At 39.9% G+C, this 21760-nt stretch overlaps 1 protein-coding gene across 2 annotated transcripts in view; it reads right to left on the minus strand.

Annotated features, from left to right (window-relative positions):
- CHIC2 (cysteine rich hydrophobic domain 2) overlaps positions 1–13602 on the minus strand; it is a 42176-nt gene extending 28574 nt beyond the window's left edge. Inside the window, exon 1 of one of the 2 annotated variants that reach the window (XM_045833945.1) lies at positions 13072–13602. In XM_045833945.1, coding sequence (XP_045689901.1) covers positions 13072–13190 — 119 coding nt within the window. In that variant the 5' untranslated portion in view covers positions 13191–13602. The remainder of the gene's footprint in view (positions 1–13071) is intronic. The other variant, XM_045833944.1, reaches the window with a different exon arrangement.
- Between the last annotated feature and the right edge of the window lie 8158 nt (positions 13603–21760).

Below are 21760 nucleotides of genomic sequence, written 5' to 3' on the forward strand. Positions count from 1 at the left end.
ATTGTTACAATAAATTTCTATTGCTTAAAGCTCCATTGGTGGTTCTGTTGTTTGAAATCTGATAGAGCTAATATATCACACTTTTTAAGAACCCATAATAATATTGGCATATATTCCCAATATGATTAAAAAAAGGTAGACTATAAAATACTGTGTAAGTATGGTCTCCATTATTTTAATAAAAATATTTACATACACAGAAAGAAAACCAAAAAATTAATCCATCAAAATGTTAACCCTAGCCAATACACTTACGGGTGATACTTCATTCTTCACATTTTTGTGTTTTCTAAAGTTTCTATAATAACATATCTTACTATCATAAACTAAAGATTTCTAGAAAAAATTTTAATAAGGTCTAGGAATAAAAATATTAAATGACCATTGGCTCTTGGTGATTAAAGATGGTTTATTTTCTGCTTCACTGGAAAGTAACTACTTCCAACTTTTTTAAAAGAGTTTATTTATTTTTAGAAAGAGGAGAATGGAGGGAGAAAGAGAGGAAGAGAATCATCCATGTGTTAAAGATACATGGATCAGATGCCTCTCACACACCCCAACTGAGGACCTGGCCTGGGAATCAAACTGACAACCTTTTGGTTCTCAGGCTGGCACTCAATCCACTGAGCCACACCAGCCAGAGCTACTTCCAAATTTTTAAATAATTTTTATGTACTTCATTATAATTAGGAAAAAGATTAAACCTGAAGAAAAAAACAGATAATTAAAGGGGTTTTCTTTTTATTTGTAGGTCAGATCAAGGAAATAATACATAGGAATAATTTGTAGTTAAGATAAAAGAAATAATAACTGGCAATTAACATGTCTAGGTTTTGAGATAATTCTACTAGTTTTAAAGTATACTTGAGAGTACTTTTAAGGATTTTTGAAGTTTGTTTAAATATACATTACGTGTGATGTAAAGAATTTAGAAACTAAAGAGAAAAGTCCTGACCGCTGTGGCTCAGCTGGCTGGGCGCCATCCCACAAGCAAAAGTGCACACAGGAAGCAACCAATTTATGCTTCCCACATCGATGTTTCTCTCCCTTCCCCCCCTCTAAAACTTAATAAAATATTTTTAAAGAAAATTAAAGCAGAAAAAGTTCTAATTCCACAACATTAGAATCTCCAAATCTGAGAGCTAGAAAGGTCCTTGGTCCAAACATTTCATTTTACAGATGAAGAAATTGATGCATAAGAAGCAAGTAACTCGGGTCTCACAGCTAATGCACGTGCAGGATCAAGGCTATGGCTTCACTCTCTTAGAGTCCAAGCCCAGGACAATTTCTACTACAGAACAATGCCTCTAATAACTTTCTCTGTAAGCACAGGAAATGTTTATCTCCTTGAACTAGAAACTTCATAAATTGAGAAAATATTTAAGAAATGAAGGAAAAAATTTTTCCATCAAATTATAAAATTAAAACTAATACATAACAAATGTTAACATTCTCATATGGATCTAGGAAAAAATGTTATTGAGCTTTCATATTTGTACCTAAAATCCCAAAATACATAGGATTTTGTTATAATTGTTTGTGTTGATGAATAAGAAAAACCACATAAGTTTATTGCTTTTGGTTCCTGTATTTTTAAAAGAAGCAATTAAGCAATGATATTCTGGAGTCAGACTTCCTGGAATGTAATCTTGTCACTGCCATCTACTAGACATGTTACTTTGAGCAAGTTAGTTATCTTTTCTGAGCCTCAGTTTCCCCATGTATACACCAGGAATAACTGGCGTACCTTATTAAATGAGTTGATATACATAAAACGCCAACAGTGCATGGCATAAATCCTATATGTTGTAACTTCTTTTATTATTATAGAACAACATAAATGTTTGCTGTGTTTTTATTAATGGTTATTATCCTTTTAATAAAGTGGGCAATATTATCAATTAATATCCAATATGGATAACGTGGCAAATTAGAGAATGTCTAGATTTCAATGACTTCATAAATACCATCTTCAAACAGCTTAGCAAATGTAACAGCCAATGGTCAAACTGGCTAATGATGCCTGCCAAGAGTTTTCCAACTCTCTGCCAAACTCTTCAAGGGGGGAGTACTGAGAAAACAAGTACACAAAGAGGTGCTGGGTTCAGGAAAGCCAGGCAATATTAAAGAGTTTGTAGCGTATATGGGCAAGCAATTTGGGTCAGGAATCCAGGCAGCTGAGACAAAGGTTGAAAAGCACAAAGCAGTTACTGTGGTAGAGATGGAAGAGCCGCACAAGGGAGAAACAGAATGCCCGAATTCTAATCCCAGTTCAATATCAACTAGGTACGTTATCTTAGGAAAGCAAATCTTCCTCCTGGTTTTATTTGCTTCAGGTAAGATAACTGGCCTCTCAGGGTCTCATATGACCCAAAGGCAAAGTACCATCCCAACGTTTTTAAGAAAAAAAAATTAGCAAAGTTTAGTGGATTCACAGGGTTCACATTTTACAGGTGGCTCAGCTGCTATAAAACAGGAGAAAAGTTTTAAAACTTTATTCTTGTCAAAAAAGTTTCCGTTCTTCTCTTTGCAAGGAAAGGTAGTCAAAAGTTTGAGCCCTTTATCAAGTCTGGCACATCTCATGTTCTGACAGAGGAAGCACTATGAAAAAAAGCACAAAATAAGGAGTAGGCAAATGAGTTTTAATTTTAAATAGCGAGAAGGGTAAGACTCATTAAGAACAATACCGTATCTTGTGCTGGGTATAATGTGCACCCATGTTTTATTACTAATTCCCATGTATAATGTGTATGCTTATTTTTCCCTCAAAAATTTGGGCAAAAAAAGTGTACATTATGCATGACAAAATATGGTAATTGTGAAAGATCTGTAGAAGGTGAAGAAGCCAGCCATCTGGATATCTGGTGGGAATATTCCAGAAAGTAGAACCAGCCATGGCAAAACCCCGAAGCTAGAAGTGTGCCTGGAATAATTCAGGGAACAGAAAAGAGGCTAGTGTAGTTAGAGTGTGGTAAACACATGATGGAATAGCAGAAAAGAAGTCAGAGAACTAATGATGGGCCAGATCAGTCAGGCTCTTACAGGCAGCTAAAAGGAACTCGAACTCTGAAGAGGGGGAGCTTTGGGAAGACGCAATCTGATTTATATTTTAAAAGGATCACTGTGGCAGATATACTATAAAGGTTGAGAAAAAGTAGAAGCAGGGAAAAGGAAAGTATTAAGTGTGAGGCCCAAAATAGCCAATGATAACTCACACCAGAAGTGGAGATGGTAAACAGTGGTTGGATTTTGAATATATTTTCAAAATAGAGCCAATAGATTAATTTCTTGACAGATTGAATGCAGTGAACAGAAAGTGGGGACATGAAGGATGTGTTAAATATTTTTTTAATCTAAGCAAGTAGGATGCCAGATCTGCCATCAACTGAGAATGGGAAGGCTACATTTGAAGCTGATTTGGAGGGAGATTATGAATCCAGTTGTGGATGTTTTGGATTCTGAGACATTCAACCTGCACAAATCCAGAGACTCACAAAATTTTATCTTCCCATAGATATGAGAAGACCTATGAACATACTGACTAGAAATTTCAGATTCACACTGAACACACAGGTTTCACAGGTAGTAACAACACTTATTTCCTAATGCTGAACTGTGGAGCTCAATGGAATCAGCTTTTAAGCTATTTTAGGAAATGAAGTTATAACTACAGAATTAATAATTTTAATGCATAAAAATCATGCTTTAAATAAATCTGGCTGCCTTAATTTGAGTATCAATGTAGCTCAAGGAGGAAAGGCTAGAACTGAAAGTATATTATGTTTACCCAGACTATACAGAACCCCTGGAGTTAGGGACATATTTATATTAGTCTCAGAACAAGCCTAAAAATTTTATCTGTGTGACCAAATTCTCAAATGTTTGGGTTCATTTGGCTCTATGAAAGTACAATCTCATTCATATACTAGTGAAATCAAAGACTTAAATTATTTAAATCATGTAGTATATTCACACTATCATAAACCTCATCACCCTACACAGTTCTAAATAAAATATACTAACATTAGATTTATTAATATCAATTAAGATTATATTTTGAAGTATCAATAGATGATTGCATATGTTGTTAAACAGTGAAGTTATATAAATGAAGTTATATAAATGTAAATGCTGATTAAACTTCATAGTATTTACTTCTGATGATATGGGGATTCAACTAATCCAAGTTTTATTTTATTTTCCAATTACAGTTGACATTTAATATATTAGTTTCAGGTGTACAGCATAAAATGGTTAGACAATTATATAATTTACAAAGTAGTCCCCTTGATATTTCAAGTACCCACCTGGCACCATACATAGTTATTACCATATTATTGACCAGATTCCCTACGCCAGGGGTGTCAAACTCATTTTCACCAGGGGCCACATCAGCTTTGCGGTTGCCTTCAAAGGGCAGAATGTAATTTTAGGACTGTGTAAATGTAACTACTCCTTAACAGTTAAGTGAGAGCTCTGCACTGCCACCAGGTAGAAACAAGGTACCAGGACAGATAAAACAAGGTAGAGGGCTGGATTCATCCTGCGGGCCTTGTGTTTGCCTCCTGTACCCTATGCAGTACTTTACATCCATGTGATGACTTTGTAACTACCAATCTTTACTCCTAATCCTTTCACCTTTTCCACCCAGGCCCCCAACCCCCTTCCCTCCAGCAAATATCAGCTTGTTTTCTACATTTATGAGTCTGTTTCTATTTTGTTCACTAATTTTGTTCTTTAGCTTTCACATATAAGTGAAATCATAAGGTATTTGTCTTTCTCTGACTTACTTCACTTAGTAGAATACCCTACAAGTCCATCCATGTTGTCACAAATAGAAAGATTCCGTTCTTTTTTATGGCTGAGTAATATACCATCGTATATATGTACAACTTTTTTATCCACTAGTCTATTGATGGGCACTTGGGCCAGGTCAACTGCTTTAAATTTATCTGTACCAGACTAATACAAAATATTTGTATATCTAATTGATATATATTTTAGAATATCCTTCAAATTCATGTAAATCTTATGAACAATACAATGATGATAAATTATATTCACTTAAGAAATAATATATAGTTGAACTGGTTTATAGTATGGACTACCAAAAACATCAATTTCAAGTAACATTTACAACTGAATAATTTAGAAAGGGCAGAGAAAGGCTGGGTACATAGGAACTCCTTCACTGGACTAAACAAGAGCTCCATTGTAACCACAATGCAGAATCAAAGAGAGTGAACAAGGAGTTCTTGAAGGACACATGTATATAGATGCTTGTCAAATTAAATACACACACATTCACTTATCAATCAAAAAACAATGATAGGTTACCTTCTTTTCTTTCTATCTAATTCACCACCAAAGCCCAACCAACACTACTGAATTTCATATGGTGGGGTGGAAAAAAAGCTTAAGGAAAAAATCAGTTCTTCCAGGACTTTGTGAGGAAATTTTAGCCCTAGTGTACACAATTCAGTTTTAAGTTTAAAGATGTAAAAAAAAAAAAAAAAAAAACCCACAATCTTTTCCTCAAATCTAACAAACAGATCGCTGTCAAACAACACGCATCTTGTAGCTAACAGATACCACTTTACAAAGGTCCTTACTCCAAAATCTATGATGTCGTGGGGAAGCCCCCTCCACTTCCGGCACAGGCGGCACCCCAGGCACAGCCGTGGCCCTGCGGCAGCAGAACAGGAAATGCAGGTATGTCATCAAGGCAGCCTTCAGTCAACAGTAAGGGCAGCCCCAGTTCTTCGACCTCACCCTCCACAAAGCCAAAACAAAAACAAAACTAAAACAAACAAAAAAACCCACAACTATGGAATGAGATGGCAAAAGTGGCCATTGCTGTTTTCCACACCTCATAGAGAAGTTGTGAAATTTCACGGCTTTACAACCAAAACTGTACTACCTACCTCCTTCATGTGAAGACCGCCACGCTATACCTGGTCACCATCATGTCTCATCTAGACTGTTCCAGCAGCCTAACTAACTACTCTCCCCAGTTTCAGTCTAAATCCTCTATAACCTTTTTCGGCCGATACTGAGCCTACCAACCTCATTTCAAGGCACTATGCCCTTCGTTCACTATATCCTAGCCCCAATACAGAAACAGCCTTTCCAGTTTCTCAGGCAAGCCAACCTTATTTTACTGTTCTCCAGGAGTCTTGCATCCTTTCTAAAAGTTACCTCCTCAGAGAAGTTCTCCCTAACCACTTTTTTTCAATCACAGCCCTTTACTGGTCTCCTTCACAGCAATTTTCTGACATAGTTTATCTGTTAGGTGTAAGTTCCACAAGAGTAGAGAAACTATGTGTGTTTCATACATAATTACATACCCAGAGCCTCACATTATACCTATCATAAAATTAAATGATTATTTGTTAAACTACTTATTTGAAAACATCAACAAGACAGCTGATAATGAAGAATTAAGTAAAAAGTACTCTGAGGAAACAAACACCTTAAAACCCAAGTATTAAAATTCAAACATCTAAATCCAGCACTCAGAACCAACTTCTCTTTCTTTATATATAGACCTAATAAGGTCAGTTGTCTCATTTCCAACCTAAAGCTGATGAATTAGCTAGAAAGAAGGTAAACAGAAAGCAAAAACCCACACATGTAAAATTCAAAAGAAAGTAACATTTAAAGATGTTACTCCTTAAGCCCCAAAATACCTTAAGAATATCACAGTGTACTAACCTGATAATATCTGCTTTTGATTAAATGTTTCCTATGCTTAATCAGTTAAAATTCTGATTTATGCTCAAAATCTTGTTTTAAAGCAGGAAAGTATATGTCATCTTTTGTACTGATTTCCAAGAAAACAGTAAAGATTAACTCAAAAAAATGCATGAAAGGATATACATCAAAATAAGTGATAATAATTTGCTTAGTGCCTACTGTATGAGTCCAGATCATTACATAAATTCTGATTTTCACACCTAATTTCTGAGGCAGACATTACCCCTATTGCAGATGAAAAAACTGAAGTTCAAAAAGCCTAACAATTACAGCTACGTTCCAGTTAAGTATCTGAGCACTGAAACCAATCTGCTTGACACCAGGTACCACACTCTTCCCACAGGACCACCCATTGCTTTCCAAATTTGTCTGACATGAGAATCACCTAAGCTCTTTCTAATAACGAAAATTCCTACACTCTTTGCCTGAAGATTCTGATTGAGGATGTCTGGGATAAGAACCTAAAAGGTGTATTTTTTTAAATGCCCTAGTGATTCATAATTAGGCTAGTTTCAGAAATCTTGCACTAGGATTAAGCTAGACTGCATGAATATGAAAACACTAGTGTGAGATCTGATTTTATAAATTGATTCTAAAACAAATAATGAAAAGTCACCAAAAAATCTTATACAGAAGATACCAGAGTAAGAATATCTAAGAGCATCTGTTACTACTAAAGTTTAATTTTATTTAGAATCAAATCTTAGTTTTATAGATTAGAAAGCTAAACCAAACATAGATCCACAGAGTCTTAAGATACCCTTCTGGATATATAATTGATTTAATGTCCTGGCCTTTAAGCTGTTTGGAATATAAACTCAAGTTGGAATTCAAGAGCAGCTCTCAAATTAAAAATATTATTCTTTGAAGTAATATTATTTAGAGTAGTGTTTTTTTAGATTAATTAATAGCAGCATTTGATTATTTACTCTCATAATTATTCACATAATTTACCATTTAGTCCCTGTATTCCACTTAGCTAGGCACATCAGATTTTAAGTACAGGTCAATTTCACATCCATATCAGTTGGTAGCTAGGAATCCAACACTGAACAGATTCCACTGAACACCATGCGAATTTCAAAGTCAAACACTAAGAGCAAAATTTTGAAACTATAATTTACTACTATATTTCTCATTTCTTCAAGAAAGTTTACCCATTGAGAAGTTTTAGTAGTTGGTCCAATAAAATGTTTAGCAATTTTTTCTTTGTATTATCAAAGGTATATTCAATACTATATTATAAATCAAACTAATTACCTTTCAAATTGTAAGAACTAAGAAATATTCTAAGAAAATAAAGTCTATCTTAACTTGACAATTTCCTCACAATTACCAACTTAAAAAAAAGAGGAGCCATTTATCTTTTAATGTGATTTTATACGAGTTCCAATGTAAAAAAAAACATTGTTTGCCTTCATTAGGAGACACAGAAAGGGGAGAGACAGTTAAGATCCAAAGATGTACAGAATCATCTCATTTATTTAGAGAACATTTCAGGACCTATAATATTCAAGACAGATACTAAGCAGTGGAGAAATAAAGACCAGTAAGTACAATCCCTGACCTCAACTCTTAGCCTTGTGGAGAAAAATAAGGTCTTCAAAAATCGTAAAACAAAAGGTTATTATTTAAAAATCAAATATGCCTTATATATTATGCTGGCTAGGGGAAAGAAGGTGGGAGTTATGAGACTAAAATTATTTAATTGAAGTGATTCTGTTATTTGGGTAAATCTCCCTCAGGTCTCTGGCAGCTGCTACCCATTGCATCTACTGGTAGTTTTGAAATACTGATACACTTCAAGACAGACAATTTTTTACTGACTCTACCAATAGAAAGTTCAATAAATATCAAGGTGTTCTTGTGATATCTCCTATGTGAAGATCCTATTGTACTCCAAAGTAGTTTCCAAATTTTTTTCAAGTCACATTTCTAAACCTTTCAATTTTTCACCGCATACCTGAGAAGACAAGCAAAGAGAGCGATGTCCCACAGCCATTGATAAAAACTGGTGAAGGATGAGGAATGATTTGTGGCAATGGTAGGAAGATTACACCTCAGAAGTAAGTACATGATAATTTCGTGAAATTATGAAAGAATAACATTAGAAACAAACCTCAGCAAAATAACAAGGCTCTATAAAGGGCTTAAGTCTAGGGCTAATGTCTAGAAATCAAACAGTGGAAAAGCTCCAAGTCTGATTCTCATATAGGTCATGAAGCGAAAAGGAGCAAATAGTATCAGGTACAACGCTAGATTAGCTAGGAAATACCGGTCCAAAACTAGTTTTAAATTCTAATTTTTAGATTAACACATCCTTTATCACTGTAAAAAAACAAAGTTCTCTACAAATGATCACTACATTTTGTACGAATTAAGGGGTAAAGAACTCCATCATTTAAAAATATTAACCTATCTCCCAATACTACCTAATAAGTTAATTGCTTTTTTCCTCATCTTCATTACATGAGAAATATGACCCCCACCACACACACACACACACACACACACGAAACTTACTTTAAGTGAAATGTGTAATTACATGTACATGTAATTTTAAAGCAAACCTTTCAAAATGCATGTACATAAATATAAAACAGGAACTTATCATTTCCCTCTCTTCCTTCAAATCTGATTTTGTCAAAATGTTTCTGCACAAAATTTCTTTCTATTTGAGCTGCCATACTGCTCCATATTACTACATGCAACTCTAACAAGGAAATTATTATACTCATTCAGAGAATACTAAGAATACTGATCATGATATAATTACAAGTATAAGTCTGATTTGGGGTCAATATGAAAAATATTTAGCCTTGGCTGGTGTGGACTGAGTGCCAGCCTGTGAACAAAAAGGGTCTCCAGATCAATTCCCAGTCAGGGCACATGCCTGGGTTGTGGACTAGGTTCCCAGTAGGGGGTGCTCAAGAGGCAACCACATATTGATGTTTCTCTCCCTCTCTTCTTCCCTTCCCCTCTAAAAATAAACTTTTAAAATCTCTTTTAAAAAAAGAAAATATTTATAGTAAAAACCACATTAGAGTAGACTGTTTAGGCAGATTATACTTTTTATATCCTTATGTCCCAAAAATCTGATTATGTTCCAAAATTAACCAAGACCTGCTTGTGTAGTACAGAATGGAAAGTAATTTAGTTTTTCACATCACTATAATAACATACCAAATCATTTGAGAATACAGTGACTTCTAAAATAAAATGCCATAATATAATATGTTAAAGCAGGGGGGAAAGAATAGAAATATTCAGCTATAAAGGTTTACTCAATAGTGAAATCTGTGAAAAACACATATGGATTTCCCAACTAATCAGGATTACAGAAGATTCAGTAAACACTATCACTTGCTTTCAAGTTGATAAAAGAGTGCTCCTTAGTTTTACAGAAGGGGGTAGGAGCAGTGGCAATGATAAGTTTAACCAATCTTATTACACCTGTTTTAATAGCTCTTTCCATTTATAGTTAAAGGCAAGAAAAACTGAACATGCTCAACAGTTCTAGTAATCCTTAAGCACTAATTTCAAAAACCTTTACAGGTACTACTGGGCTACCTGCTGGCATAGTGTGCTTGTGAATTATGCAAGACAGAGACAGGTAAAAAAAAGTTTTGTATTACTATTACCATACTTACCTATGTCACCACAAAACAGGCTTAGATTCTCAATGCAGAGATATTCTTAATAGTGCTCATTAAAACACTTCACGTAATTTAACCTCATGCAATTTTTACAAATGGAAAAATAAGACTAAAGTGAATCACTGTTAGGTTTGAAAATGGCAGTTCAGATTTCTTAGTACTGTGCTTTATACTTTTGCTTCTCAGAGTGAATCATTGTATGTGTGGAGGATAATTAATAAAGGTTAATATTTACTGAGCACAGTACCACACAATGTGATGAATTATTTGCAAGTACTGTCTCATTAATCCTTAACAATCTTAAAAATTGGGGCCTATAACTATCCCTTAACTGCAGCTTATAACTAGCTTAACTGAAAAGGCATAGATAAATAATTTACCCAAGAATTGGCAGACTGTAGATTTCAACCAAGAACTTAAAACCACCGTAACAGGAAAGAAAGGGAGGGAAGTGGTTGAGGGAAATCACAGAAATATGAACTCCCAAAGTAGAAAGGAATACTGTTTACCAGTGGCATATAGTCCCTCCTTATATTACCCTGAAATAGTGGTTTGCAATTATACACATAAAAATTCATTGGTGGAACTTTAAAAACAAAAACAGAAACTATCCTTGCCTGAGGCCCTCACTCTGACATGCAGCTTTCAATTGGCCTGACCTGGGGCAAAATCGGGATTTTTGAAAATCTTCCTAGGTGATTCCAATAGGCAGCTACGATTGAGATTGAGAACCACTCGTAATTCTCCCTCACCTTGTTCACCTCTCTAAGTAGGCAACTACAATTAAATTAATTGACCACCTATTTGATTCTGAACACTTTGCCTACTATATTTTCCATTTACCCAACAAAGTGCTTAGCTTTTCTTTTCCTTAAAAAGAGACAATAGCCCCAGCTGGGTAGCACAGTTGGTTAGAGCATCATCTCAATACACCAAGGTTGTATTGCATACATAAGTGGAACAACAAATCTTTGCCTGTCTGTTTCTCTCCCTGCCCACTAAAATCAATAAAATTTTTTTTTAATTGTAAGAGAAACATTACAACTATAGCTGCACCTTTTTAAATAACAAAATTCTGCCAGCTTTTTTTTTTGACATGAGTAATGTAGGGTAAGATGGGCAGATAGCATAAAAAAGCTTGAAAATCCCTTTTTTAAGCACCCACATACTCCTTAGGTGTAAAACAATGTAAAAATACCAAGCTAAAAATTAAATGGCTGACTATGAGACTAAAAAAGTTTCATGAAATATATTCAAGAGAGATTTAATATCCAAGATAGCTGGTTATAATTCTTAATTCTGCTGGTGATGACAGTTAAAACACTAAGTAACTGTTATTGTGGTGATAAATTCCATTGTCTCTTCATGGCGCTGTGAGAGATTATGCAGTGTTTTTACCCTATTAAATCACCTGAATATAAACTAACAAGGGCTAAAGAAATGAAAGCACTATATAAGCATACCCAAACAGCAACACAGCTAGTCACATCATGTACTAGCAAATGCAAGGATTTTGCTGACAATCTCATATAAGAAGTCTTACTGTTTCACTAAAAGTTATTCATTGCACATTCCAGTCACCCTATCCCAAAATATAATGAAAACTGTTAGTCTCAGATTTGCTAGCCCTTTTAAGTTTACTAAAAATGTGAAGGGTGGAGATATCTGACAAGCACAGAAGCCTGATGTACAATTTGAACAACAGATCTAAAATGAAAAAAAAAAAAAAAGAGTATAAATAGTTCCAGTTGTATAAAACTCTGGACTTCTCAGTGAAACATTACAAAACTTCCTGCTTCCGGACTGCTCATTTATTTGGTTCAAGTCTTCACATTCCTTTATTAGTCATGACCATTCGGAAAGCTCTCATTCCTTACTGTCTGAATATCAGACTTTTAAATGTTGCTAATCATACTTACAAAAACCCTCATCAATAAAGAAACCATCCCAGAGTTCATGCCCAAAAGAGGGACTTACAGTAACTCTCAGTAACCTCAGCAGCAGGTCCATCACACAGATTTTTTTTAAAAAAAATATTTGTACACATATATCCTTCTGTATATCTTAATTATACGTTCATCTGCACATTTTCACCATACACACTTACGGGAACTTGCATCAGTTCTGCAGAAACTAGCACTGCAAGAAACTGGGAAGACCTGTGCATCTGTGTGAAATACACAGACACGACGACGACAGTGAACCACTAGTTACCGATTGTCACTGGGGTCTCACGCGGCCCAGACCTAGCCTCTAAGCCATATGTCACTAGGCTCAAAGGCCCAGACGATGAGAGAACCACAGGGTAACTGGATGAGAAAACAAGGGGGAGGGACCTCATAAATGTGTACTTCCACCCCGAAGCTCAAGGGGTGTCCCGAAGGATTGACTCTAAAGAAAAACCGTCCCTTCTGGGATCCGTCACATCGCCCCAAGGCCTGTAGGGCCTGCTACAAGGGGTGTTGGGGAGGAAGGACCCCACTTGGGAGAACGAAACAAACGAAAATAAAGCAAGTTCTCACTTCCCGGTCGTCTCCTTTCCCTTAGGCCCCGGACACAAGACAGACACCGGGAAAATGGGGTTCCCGAAGAGTAAAGCGCCCCCCGGTCCCCAGCCCCGCACCTCCCGTCCTCGCCCTCGCCCTCCTCCGGGCCTTACACGGTGACATGCCCGGAGCCGCGGACCACCACCGGGTCCGGCGAGTACTTGAGCAACTGCTCCTCCAGGGCCCGCTCCTCGTCCTCCTCCTCCTCATAGATCTCGTCGAAATCCGCCATCCTGAACCTCCGAGACCCCTGCCCAAAGGGCCCTGGCTCCAGGGACTGCGGCCGGGAGATGGGCGACGAGGCAGCGGAGGCTGAACGGAGTCGCTGCCGCGGGCTCAGAGGCCCCGGAGTTGGCTCTTGACTGTCTCAACACAGGCTACAGAGGAGACGGGATCTCGGCCCTCGCCGACGCCGCCATTACCGTCAGCAGTAACAACAACACAATGTCAACATCCGCCCAAGGGCCGACACCTCCACCAGCACCACCGCCGCCGCACCAGCAGCAGCACCAACTCGGGCAACCACAGCAACAGCCAGAGCCACTCGCAGCGGGAGCAGACGGCTATGGCATCGCGAGACTTCCCGGGAGTGCGGGCGGGTGCGTGGGCGCGCAGACGTGAGGCCTCGCGCGCTCCCAGGCCACCTTCTTCCTCCTCTTCAACCACCGAGGACGCCTCCGGAGCGCGCTCCCGCGGCGCGGCCCCGCAGGCAGCAAATGGATCGCTGACCTACTAGGGGATAATCCTGACTCAGCGAATAGAGCTCGGAGTGTCCAGTGGGGCACATAGTTCACCAAAGTAGTCTCTAACCGAGACAATTAAAAGTGAAAATCCAGGTGGCAATAGAGTTGTGCGTTTGTTTGGCACCTTAACAATTGAATCCCGCTTTTTGTCAGTTTTTTAGTCTGTGATGAGAGCCAGGGTCTGACTTACTCAATTCGAGGAGTCCGACAGACACTCTGCACACATTTTTGTCCACTATAATACAGAATTTTTCAAAACATGTCCACATCTAAGCATCTTGTCCCATCATTCCCTTAAATATAGTCCAATATGTGAGGCTAATGATGCTGATACTTTTTGTTTCTTACAAGAAAACTCACTGTAAAAAAATGAAAAGACTAAGCCAAAACAAAACAAAACAAAACCAAAATCAATAAACTTCATAGATACAGACAACAGTAGTGAGGCAGGAGATAGTCAGGAAGGAAGCTCCAGAGGCCCCGAAGGGCTGAGGTAGAAAACATCTATACATGACAAAGACCCCCTAAGACGGGTTGTTCCTGTTTTCTGGGATAACTGAATCATAGAATGTGCCTGCGCGCTACCCCTGATTCATTATAATATCATTATAATGAAATAACATTGTGGGACTCCCTTCTCCAGTAGCCAATCAAGAAAATCATGAGAAACCACACATGCGCAGTAGCTTTGAAATCCAACTCCTTGTACCTGAGCAGGAAAAGCCCACCAAAGACTAGCCAGGAAGCATCTGCCCCTATAAGAATAGAATCCCCCAGCCCACGTGCCCTTTTTCTTCTCTGCTCAGGGTTGGCTCACGCCCGTGTCCTGTGGCGTGTACTATCACTTAATAAACCTCCCCTCTTTCTTTATGCTATAAACTTTGTGTGTTCGGTTCAATTCTTTGTCCTTGATCACTAAGAATCTGGTTACCTGTGCACACCTGTGACAGTTTTTGGCGAGCCAGCCAGGAGAAGACACCGGAGTGGTAAGCCCCCTTTGCTGCTCTGACACCCAGGATGCCCTTTTCCGTTATCACCCATTCTGTTTCGGTGACTCTGATGTTCCGTGATGGAAGGTCAGCCGCTAATTTGCGGGCACAGGTCGGGCAGTTAAAAGCCACAAGGGCACCCGCCGCTTGAAGACTCCTGTGATAGGATAACTTGGATGCGGAACGGGGTTAGCCTTAGTCCCCGCCAGGTACAAGAAAATGTCTGCACAACGGTCAGGCACACTGTGGAAAGCACAAAACACTGCCCCACCCCGCGGCCACTCCCCCAGTAGGCATAGTCGGACCTTCCAAGCGGGATATCAGTCACCACCTCACCTGCGCTATGACTTCCTTTTGCAGTCTCCTCATCAGGCCCATGGACAGTCTTTTATGCTTTTCCTCCCCACTGACTTCTGGTCTTTATACCTTCACTCACACCCCACTTGCCTTTTATGTATGAAGGGTTCCTGCTGTCTTTGTACTAAGATATCTACCTTGGGGTCATTGTTAGGCTAGCGCTAAGTACAGTTGCAGGAATGAGCCACTCCCATCTTTGCCACGTGTATACTATCATTGTAAGCAGCAACATCGCTCAGAACTGCACAACAGGTGCCTGCTGGTCGCTGGTTACTAGAATGGCTGCATAGAGCCACTCTTACCTAATTAATTGAATTTGGAATTCTAAGGTGGTTTACTTGTTCCTATAAGGGTATTTTAATTTCCCCCTCTCAGTTCATTGTCCCTCCATGAGATCCGCCTCCAGTATGAAAGGTAGTGTTTTAGACATCGCTTGAGGTCCCTTCTGGGAGATTTCAGACGCAGGTACAATTTCTTAAAGCTCTGGAAAATTACATAGAATATTTAAGGATCTTCTTTGTGATTTGGAAAAGAGTCATTTTATAATAAGATCATCTTGGTGCTCCTCTTAATGGTTTACAGGGCCAGAAATTATTTTTCTAGTAAGACACTTCCTTTGCCCCAGATCTTAAAGCTTACAGGAAAATGAGGGTCCCCGTAGATGAAGAATACAGAAATGGAAATGTACTAGGGCCACAAGGGTAGAGTCCGGGATTTTCAGGATTATAGGCAATTGCTCAAGAATGCAGGACTGGTTCCTTCCCAATAGTTAGAGACAAAAGTAGACTGTGGTGATTCTCTCAAGTCTTTTAGATTTCTGTTGGCCGACACTCACTAGTATTTCTTTTGCCAGAGACGTCTGGTAGTTTGGTGGGATCCCAGGGGACGCCCATGGCCCACTAGGAATCTCCTAAGGGCAGCAAAGAGAGGGACGCCTCTAGTCTGCAAAGGAGTATCTTTGTGTTTCTTTTCCTTCTCTCTTAGGATCACCGCAGTCGAGATGGGAACTACATCTTCCATCCCTTCCAAATCACCGTTGGGTTGCATTCTTAGCAACTGGGATAAATTTGACCCAAAAAATTTAAAAAAGAAGAGATTAGTTTTCTTTTGTAACACTGTTTGGCCCCAGTATAAATTAGGGGATCGAGAGATATGGCCTGAGAATAGGAGCACAAATTATAATACTATCCTACAGCTAGATCTATTCTGCCGGAGGGAAGGCAAATGGTCTGAAGTTCCTTACGTGCAGGTGTTTATGGCTCTGTACCGAGATCCCTCGTTTTGCTCCAGCCCCACCCTGACAAAACCTACAGGCCCAAGTGTTGATCAATTAGAAGATACCCTCCTTAGCTCCCCACCTGTCTCTCAAGAGAGATTAAGGGAACCCCAGAGTTCTGAAGTCTCTGCCCCAACCTTAGAGGAAGTGACCTCTCCACCACCTTATGCTATGGATAACCTAAAGCCACCAGCTGAGGAAAAACCCAGCCCTGCAGGACATACTAGAAGTGGCGCTTCTTATCTCCCTACCACTCCTGCACTCCTACCCTTGAGGGAGGTAGCAGGCCCTGAAGGTGCTATAAGGGTACAAGTGCCATTCTCTATAACTGATTTACAACAATGTAAAGACAGGCTAGGGAGTTTTTCAGAGGACCCTTCACGTTTCACTAGTAATTTCCAGACTCTTACTCTAGCATTTAGTATGTCGTGGAGGGATTTGTACATAATTCTGACCACCTGCTGTTCCCCAGACGAGAAACAGCGGATCTGGGAGGAGGCTCGTAAGTATGCAGATCAGCTGCATACCCAGAACCCTGGCACTAACCAGCCAGCTGCCCAAGCTGTCCCGGACCAGGAACCTGACTGGGGATACAATACTCAGGCAGGGATCCGGAGTAGGGATGCAATGATAGATGGCTTACTGGCAGGAATGAGAAACTGCATCAAGAAACCTGTAAATTATGAAAAGGTTAGGGAAATCTTTCAGGGCAAGGAAGAGAACCCAGCTCTCTTCAGAAACAAACTAATAGAAGCCTTCCAAAAATATACAAACTTGGACCCTTCATCCCCGGAGGGTCGAATCTTGATAGGACAGCATTTTATAATTCAATCTGCCCCTGATATTCGCAGGAAGCTTCAGAAATTACAAATGGGCCCGCAGATCCCCTTAGATCAGCTCATGGATACAGCCTTTTCAGTCTTTAACAATAGGGATTTGGAGGAAAGAAAACAGGGAAAGAAGGAAAGGGAGAAGCAAGCAGAGCTCCTTGCACTAGCCTTTAGTAGTGCCATTGGCGGAAACCAGCCCCATCAGGGGAGCTCGGGGAGGCCCCAAAAGAATCAGGGGCAAAAGGATCAGACCTGTTATAAGTGCAAGCGCTCTGGACACTGGTCAAAGAACTGCACTCAGCCACCTCCGAGGCCCTGTCCTCTATGCAAGAACTTCAGTTCTGATCCCTGGCACTGGAAGGTAGACTGCCCCCGTTCCCATAGTGAAAAGGGGTCATCTCCCAAGGCCATGGCTACTCTTGAGGACTGAAGGTGCCCGGGGAACAGGTCGGCCCCAGGGAATACTCATATTCCCATCTCTACCGAGGAGCCCTGGGTAACTCTAGATGTGGCAGGTAAGAAAATCGACTTTCTTGTTGATATGGGGGCCACTTACTCTGTCCTTAACTCTTACTCTGGACCTCTTTCCTCCAAATCAGCTAAGGTAATGAGGGTCGAAGGAAATCCTAAGGCATATTTTTATACATTCCCTATCACTTGCCAATTTGAGAGTCGAATATTCAAACACTCCTTTTTAATTGTTCCTCAGTGCCCTATTCCTCTGTTAGGCCGGGACCCTTTTAGCTCGGTTGGGAACCATCTTGTTGTTCCCTGAAGTGCCATTTGAGTTAAGTAAGGTGATGATAATCAGTAGTGTTCGAAATCAGGAAGAAATCCCAAGTTCAGTTCTGGATGCAGTAAACCCACTAGTTTGGGAGTCAGGGATTCCTGGAAGAACAAAGACTGCATTACCGGTTAAAATCCAGTTAAAACCCAGGTCAGATTACCCTCACAGGAAGCAGTATCCTATTAAACAAGAAGCTTTGGAGGGGTTACAGCCCATCATAACTAAATTTATACAACATGGGCTCATAGTCTCTTGTCAGTCTCCTTGCAACACTCCCATCTTACCAGTGATGAAACCTACAGGAGAATACAGGCTAGTCCAGGACCTAAGGTTAGTCAATGAAGCAGTAGTCCCTTTACATCCAATAGTAGCTAACCCTTACACCTTGCTCTCACAGATACCAGATGATGCTCAGTGGTATTCAGTATTAGATCTAAAAGATGCCCTCTTCTGCATCCCTTTGCATCCTGACTCTCAGTATTTATTTGCTTTTGAGTGGACTGATCCAAAGATGATGATACATCAGCAATATACTTGGACTGTATTGCCACAAGGGTTTAGGGACAGTCCCCATCTCTTTGCTAGGGTATTAGAAAAGGATCTTAGAGATTTACAGCTACAAGGAGGGGCCATTTTACAATATGTAGATGACATACTAATCTGCAGCCCCTCCAAGGAGGCTTCTGATCAAAATACCATCCAGACTCTGAATTTCCTAGCTGAAAGAGGATATCGGGTATCAAAGAAAAAGGCTCAGATTACCAAACAAAAAGTAAATTACTTAGGGTATATTTTGACTCCTGGATGTAGGCAATTATCACAGGAGAGAATTAAAGCAATTACTGAATTAACTCCACCTGCTACTAAACAGCAGCTTCGCTCCTTTTTAGGAATGGCAGGATTCTGTAGGATTTGGATCCCCAACTTTGGGCTAATCACCAAACCTCTGTATGAAGCTACTAAGGGGCCAGACACTGAACCCATTATATGGGAAAAAGAATGTGATCAGGCTTTTAATAAAATCAAGCAGGCTCTAGTCGAAGCCCCAGCCTTAGGCATCCCTAACTTAAGTAAGCCTTTCTCTCTATATAGCAGAGAAGCAAGGAATAGCTTTAGGGGTCTTAGTCCAACGACTAGGGAATGAACCTCAACCAGTTGCATATTTCTCAAAAAAACTGGACACTGTAGCAGCTGAGTGGCCTTCGTGTCTAAGAGCAGTTGCAGCCACAGCCATGCTAACCGAGGAAGCTAGTAAACTAACTCTCGGGCAGAAGTTAGAAGTCTTAACTCCACATCAGGTACAAGGGGTGTTAGAAATGAAAGGGCACCTCTGGCTAACAGGAAATAGACTGACCAAATATCAGGCCCTTCTTCTAGACAATCTCGAGGTAACTATAAAGACCTGTAACACTCTAAATCCAGCCTCCTTAATGCCTACAGAATCATCCCCAGATTTGATCCATTCCTGCTCAGACGTTATTAGTCTTACTCAATCGAGCAGGACTGACTTATTAGACCAGCCCTTAGAAAACCCTGATGATGAGTGGTTCACTGATGGGAGCAGCTTTGTACAGAATGGGCAGCGAAAAGCAGGATATGCAGTAGTTAGTTTATATAACACCATTGAGGCACAACCCCTTCCACCCTCAACCTCGGCCCAAAAGGCTGAAATTATAGCCCTTACCCAAGCTCTTGTCCTAGGACAGGGAAGAAGGGTCAATATATATACAGACTCCAAATACGCCTTCCTTGTTCTGCATGCTCATGCTGCCATATGGAAAGAAAGAGGGCTCCTCACCGCTAAGAATTCCCCTATTAAACATGGACCAGAAATCTTAAATTTATTGGAAGCAGTTAGGCTCCCTAAGCAAGTGGCAGTTATGCATTGCAAAGGCCACCAAAAGGATATGTCCCATATCTCTCAGGGAAATAGGAGAGCAGACCAAGAAGCAAAGAAAGCAGTACTAGGGACTGATAGACAAATGGCTTTATTCCCCCCTGTAAATGTCTCAGATATCAAGCCCAACTATACATCTGAGGAAATATCTTGGGCTTTGGAGCAAGGAGGTGTCCATGAAGGACCCTGGATATATATTGGCCAGAGGCTCTTCCTTCCTCAAGCCTCCCAGTGGAAGTTCTTAAAGGCTTTGCATGATTCCTTCCACATTGGGAAGGGATGCTACAATGACAATGGTTAACAAATTATTCATAGGTAGGGAGAATAGCTACTACCATAAAGAATATTTGCCAGGCTTGTACTCTTTGTGCCTATAACAACCCTGGGCAAAAGCCATCCCTGCCCCCCCGCTGATAGAACCTATTCAGCGAAGAGGGACTTATCCTGGAGAGGACTGGCAGATTGATTTTACCAAAATGCCTCCTTGTAAAGGATACAAATACTTACTAGTCCTGGTAGATACCTTTACTGGATGGATTGAGGCCTTTCCGACAAGGACAGAGAAGGCCACAGAAGTAGTAAAGGCTCTCTTAAAGGAAATAATACCCAGGTTTGGTCTTCCACGATCCCTACAAAGTGATAATGGGCCATCCTTCACTTCTAAAATCACTCAAGCAGTTTCTGAAGCTCTAGGCATAAAATATTATCTTCATTCTGCTTGGAGACCACAGTCCTCTGGAAAGGTAGAACGAGCAAATCAAACTTTAAAAAGGACATTAGCAAAGACTTTGTCAAGAGACTTCTGAAAACTGGGCTAAGTTACTGCCTATAGCCCTCATGAGAATTAGGGGGCTCCCCTAAGGCCAATACTAAACTCAGTCCATTTGAAATGTTGTATGCCCGGCCCTTTTTGACTCTAGATCTAATATTTGATACAGAAACCCATCAAGCAATTAAGTATATAATAAACTTAGGACAAGTGCAGAAAGCTTTACAGGAATATGGAAATAAAGTTTTACCAGCCCCAAAAGGGAATTTTCAAACTGCCATATCTCTGGGAGACTGGGTACTCCTTAAAACCTGGAAGGAGGGATCACCAGCAGACCAACTCAACCCTAAATGGAAAGGGCCTTACCAGGTAGCCCTGAGTACCCCTATGGCTGTGAAACTCTTAGGGGTCGATAGTTGGGTTCATATTTCCAGGGTAAAACTAGCCCCCACGGATCCCAATCTGACTCAGGACCAGCTGGAGACCCAAAGCCCAGACTATACCTGTGAGCCACTGGAGGACCTCAGGTTCCTGTTCAAAAGGAGGAAGCCCTAAAAAGATAAGTAATAACCAATAACAGTGCACTAAGATCACCATTGTTCTGGATAGTTGCACTTCTTGAAAACTTCCTATTCGTACTGGTCCTCTGCTTCATATAAAGGCTTGCTTACTTCCTTCTGGGTGGAATCATATCTGGGTGGATTGTCTAAAATGAAAATGTCTTTGTTGTTTCTACTAACCATTCTCTACTCGCCTGCACCCTGTATAACGGAATGGGATGAAAATTTTCTAGTGAATGCTTCTCGAACCTTAGCAGCAGGAGAAAACCTGGCCCAATGTTGGATATGTCATCCTAACCCGGAAACTCCTTCCAGATATAATACTCATATAAAAGCCTACCCAATAGCTAATGAATCCTTAATCAGTGCTTTGAATTCCTCTGCCAATTACACACGTTCCTGTTTTTCCTTAAAAGTCACATGGGAGCGAAATCCTCCTTTGTGTTTCCGTATGACCCCACTAGAATTAAAGCCATTTAATTACTCCAGCACCTCTCTTAAGTGCGACAGTACGATGGGATGTACCCCATGTTATAATAATACTCATACAAGGGCCATTTGACCCATTTAAAGCCCTGGCTTCTCTTTCAAGTT

Source organism: Phyllostomus hastatus, unplaced genomic scaffold, assembly GCF_019186645.2.
Source record: "Phyllostomus hastatus isolate PE091 unplaced genomic scaffold, TTU_PhHast_1.1 phas_contig_196, whole genome shotgun sequence".
In the NCBI taxonomy this organism is placed as follows: Eukaryota; Metazoa; Chordata; class Mammalia; order Chiroptera; family Phyllostomidae; genus Phyllostomus; species Phyllostomus hastatus.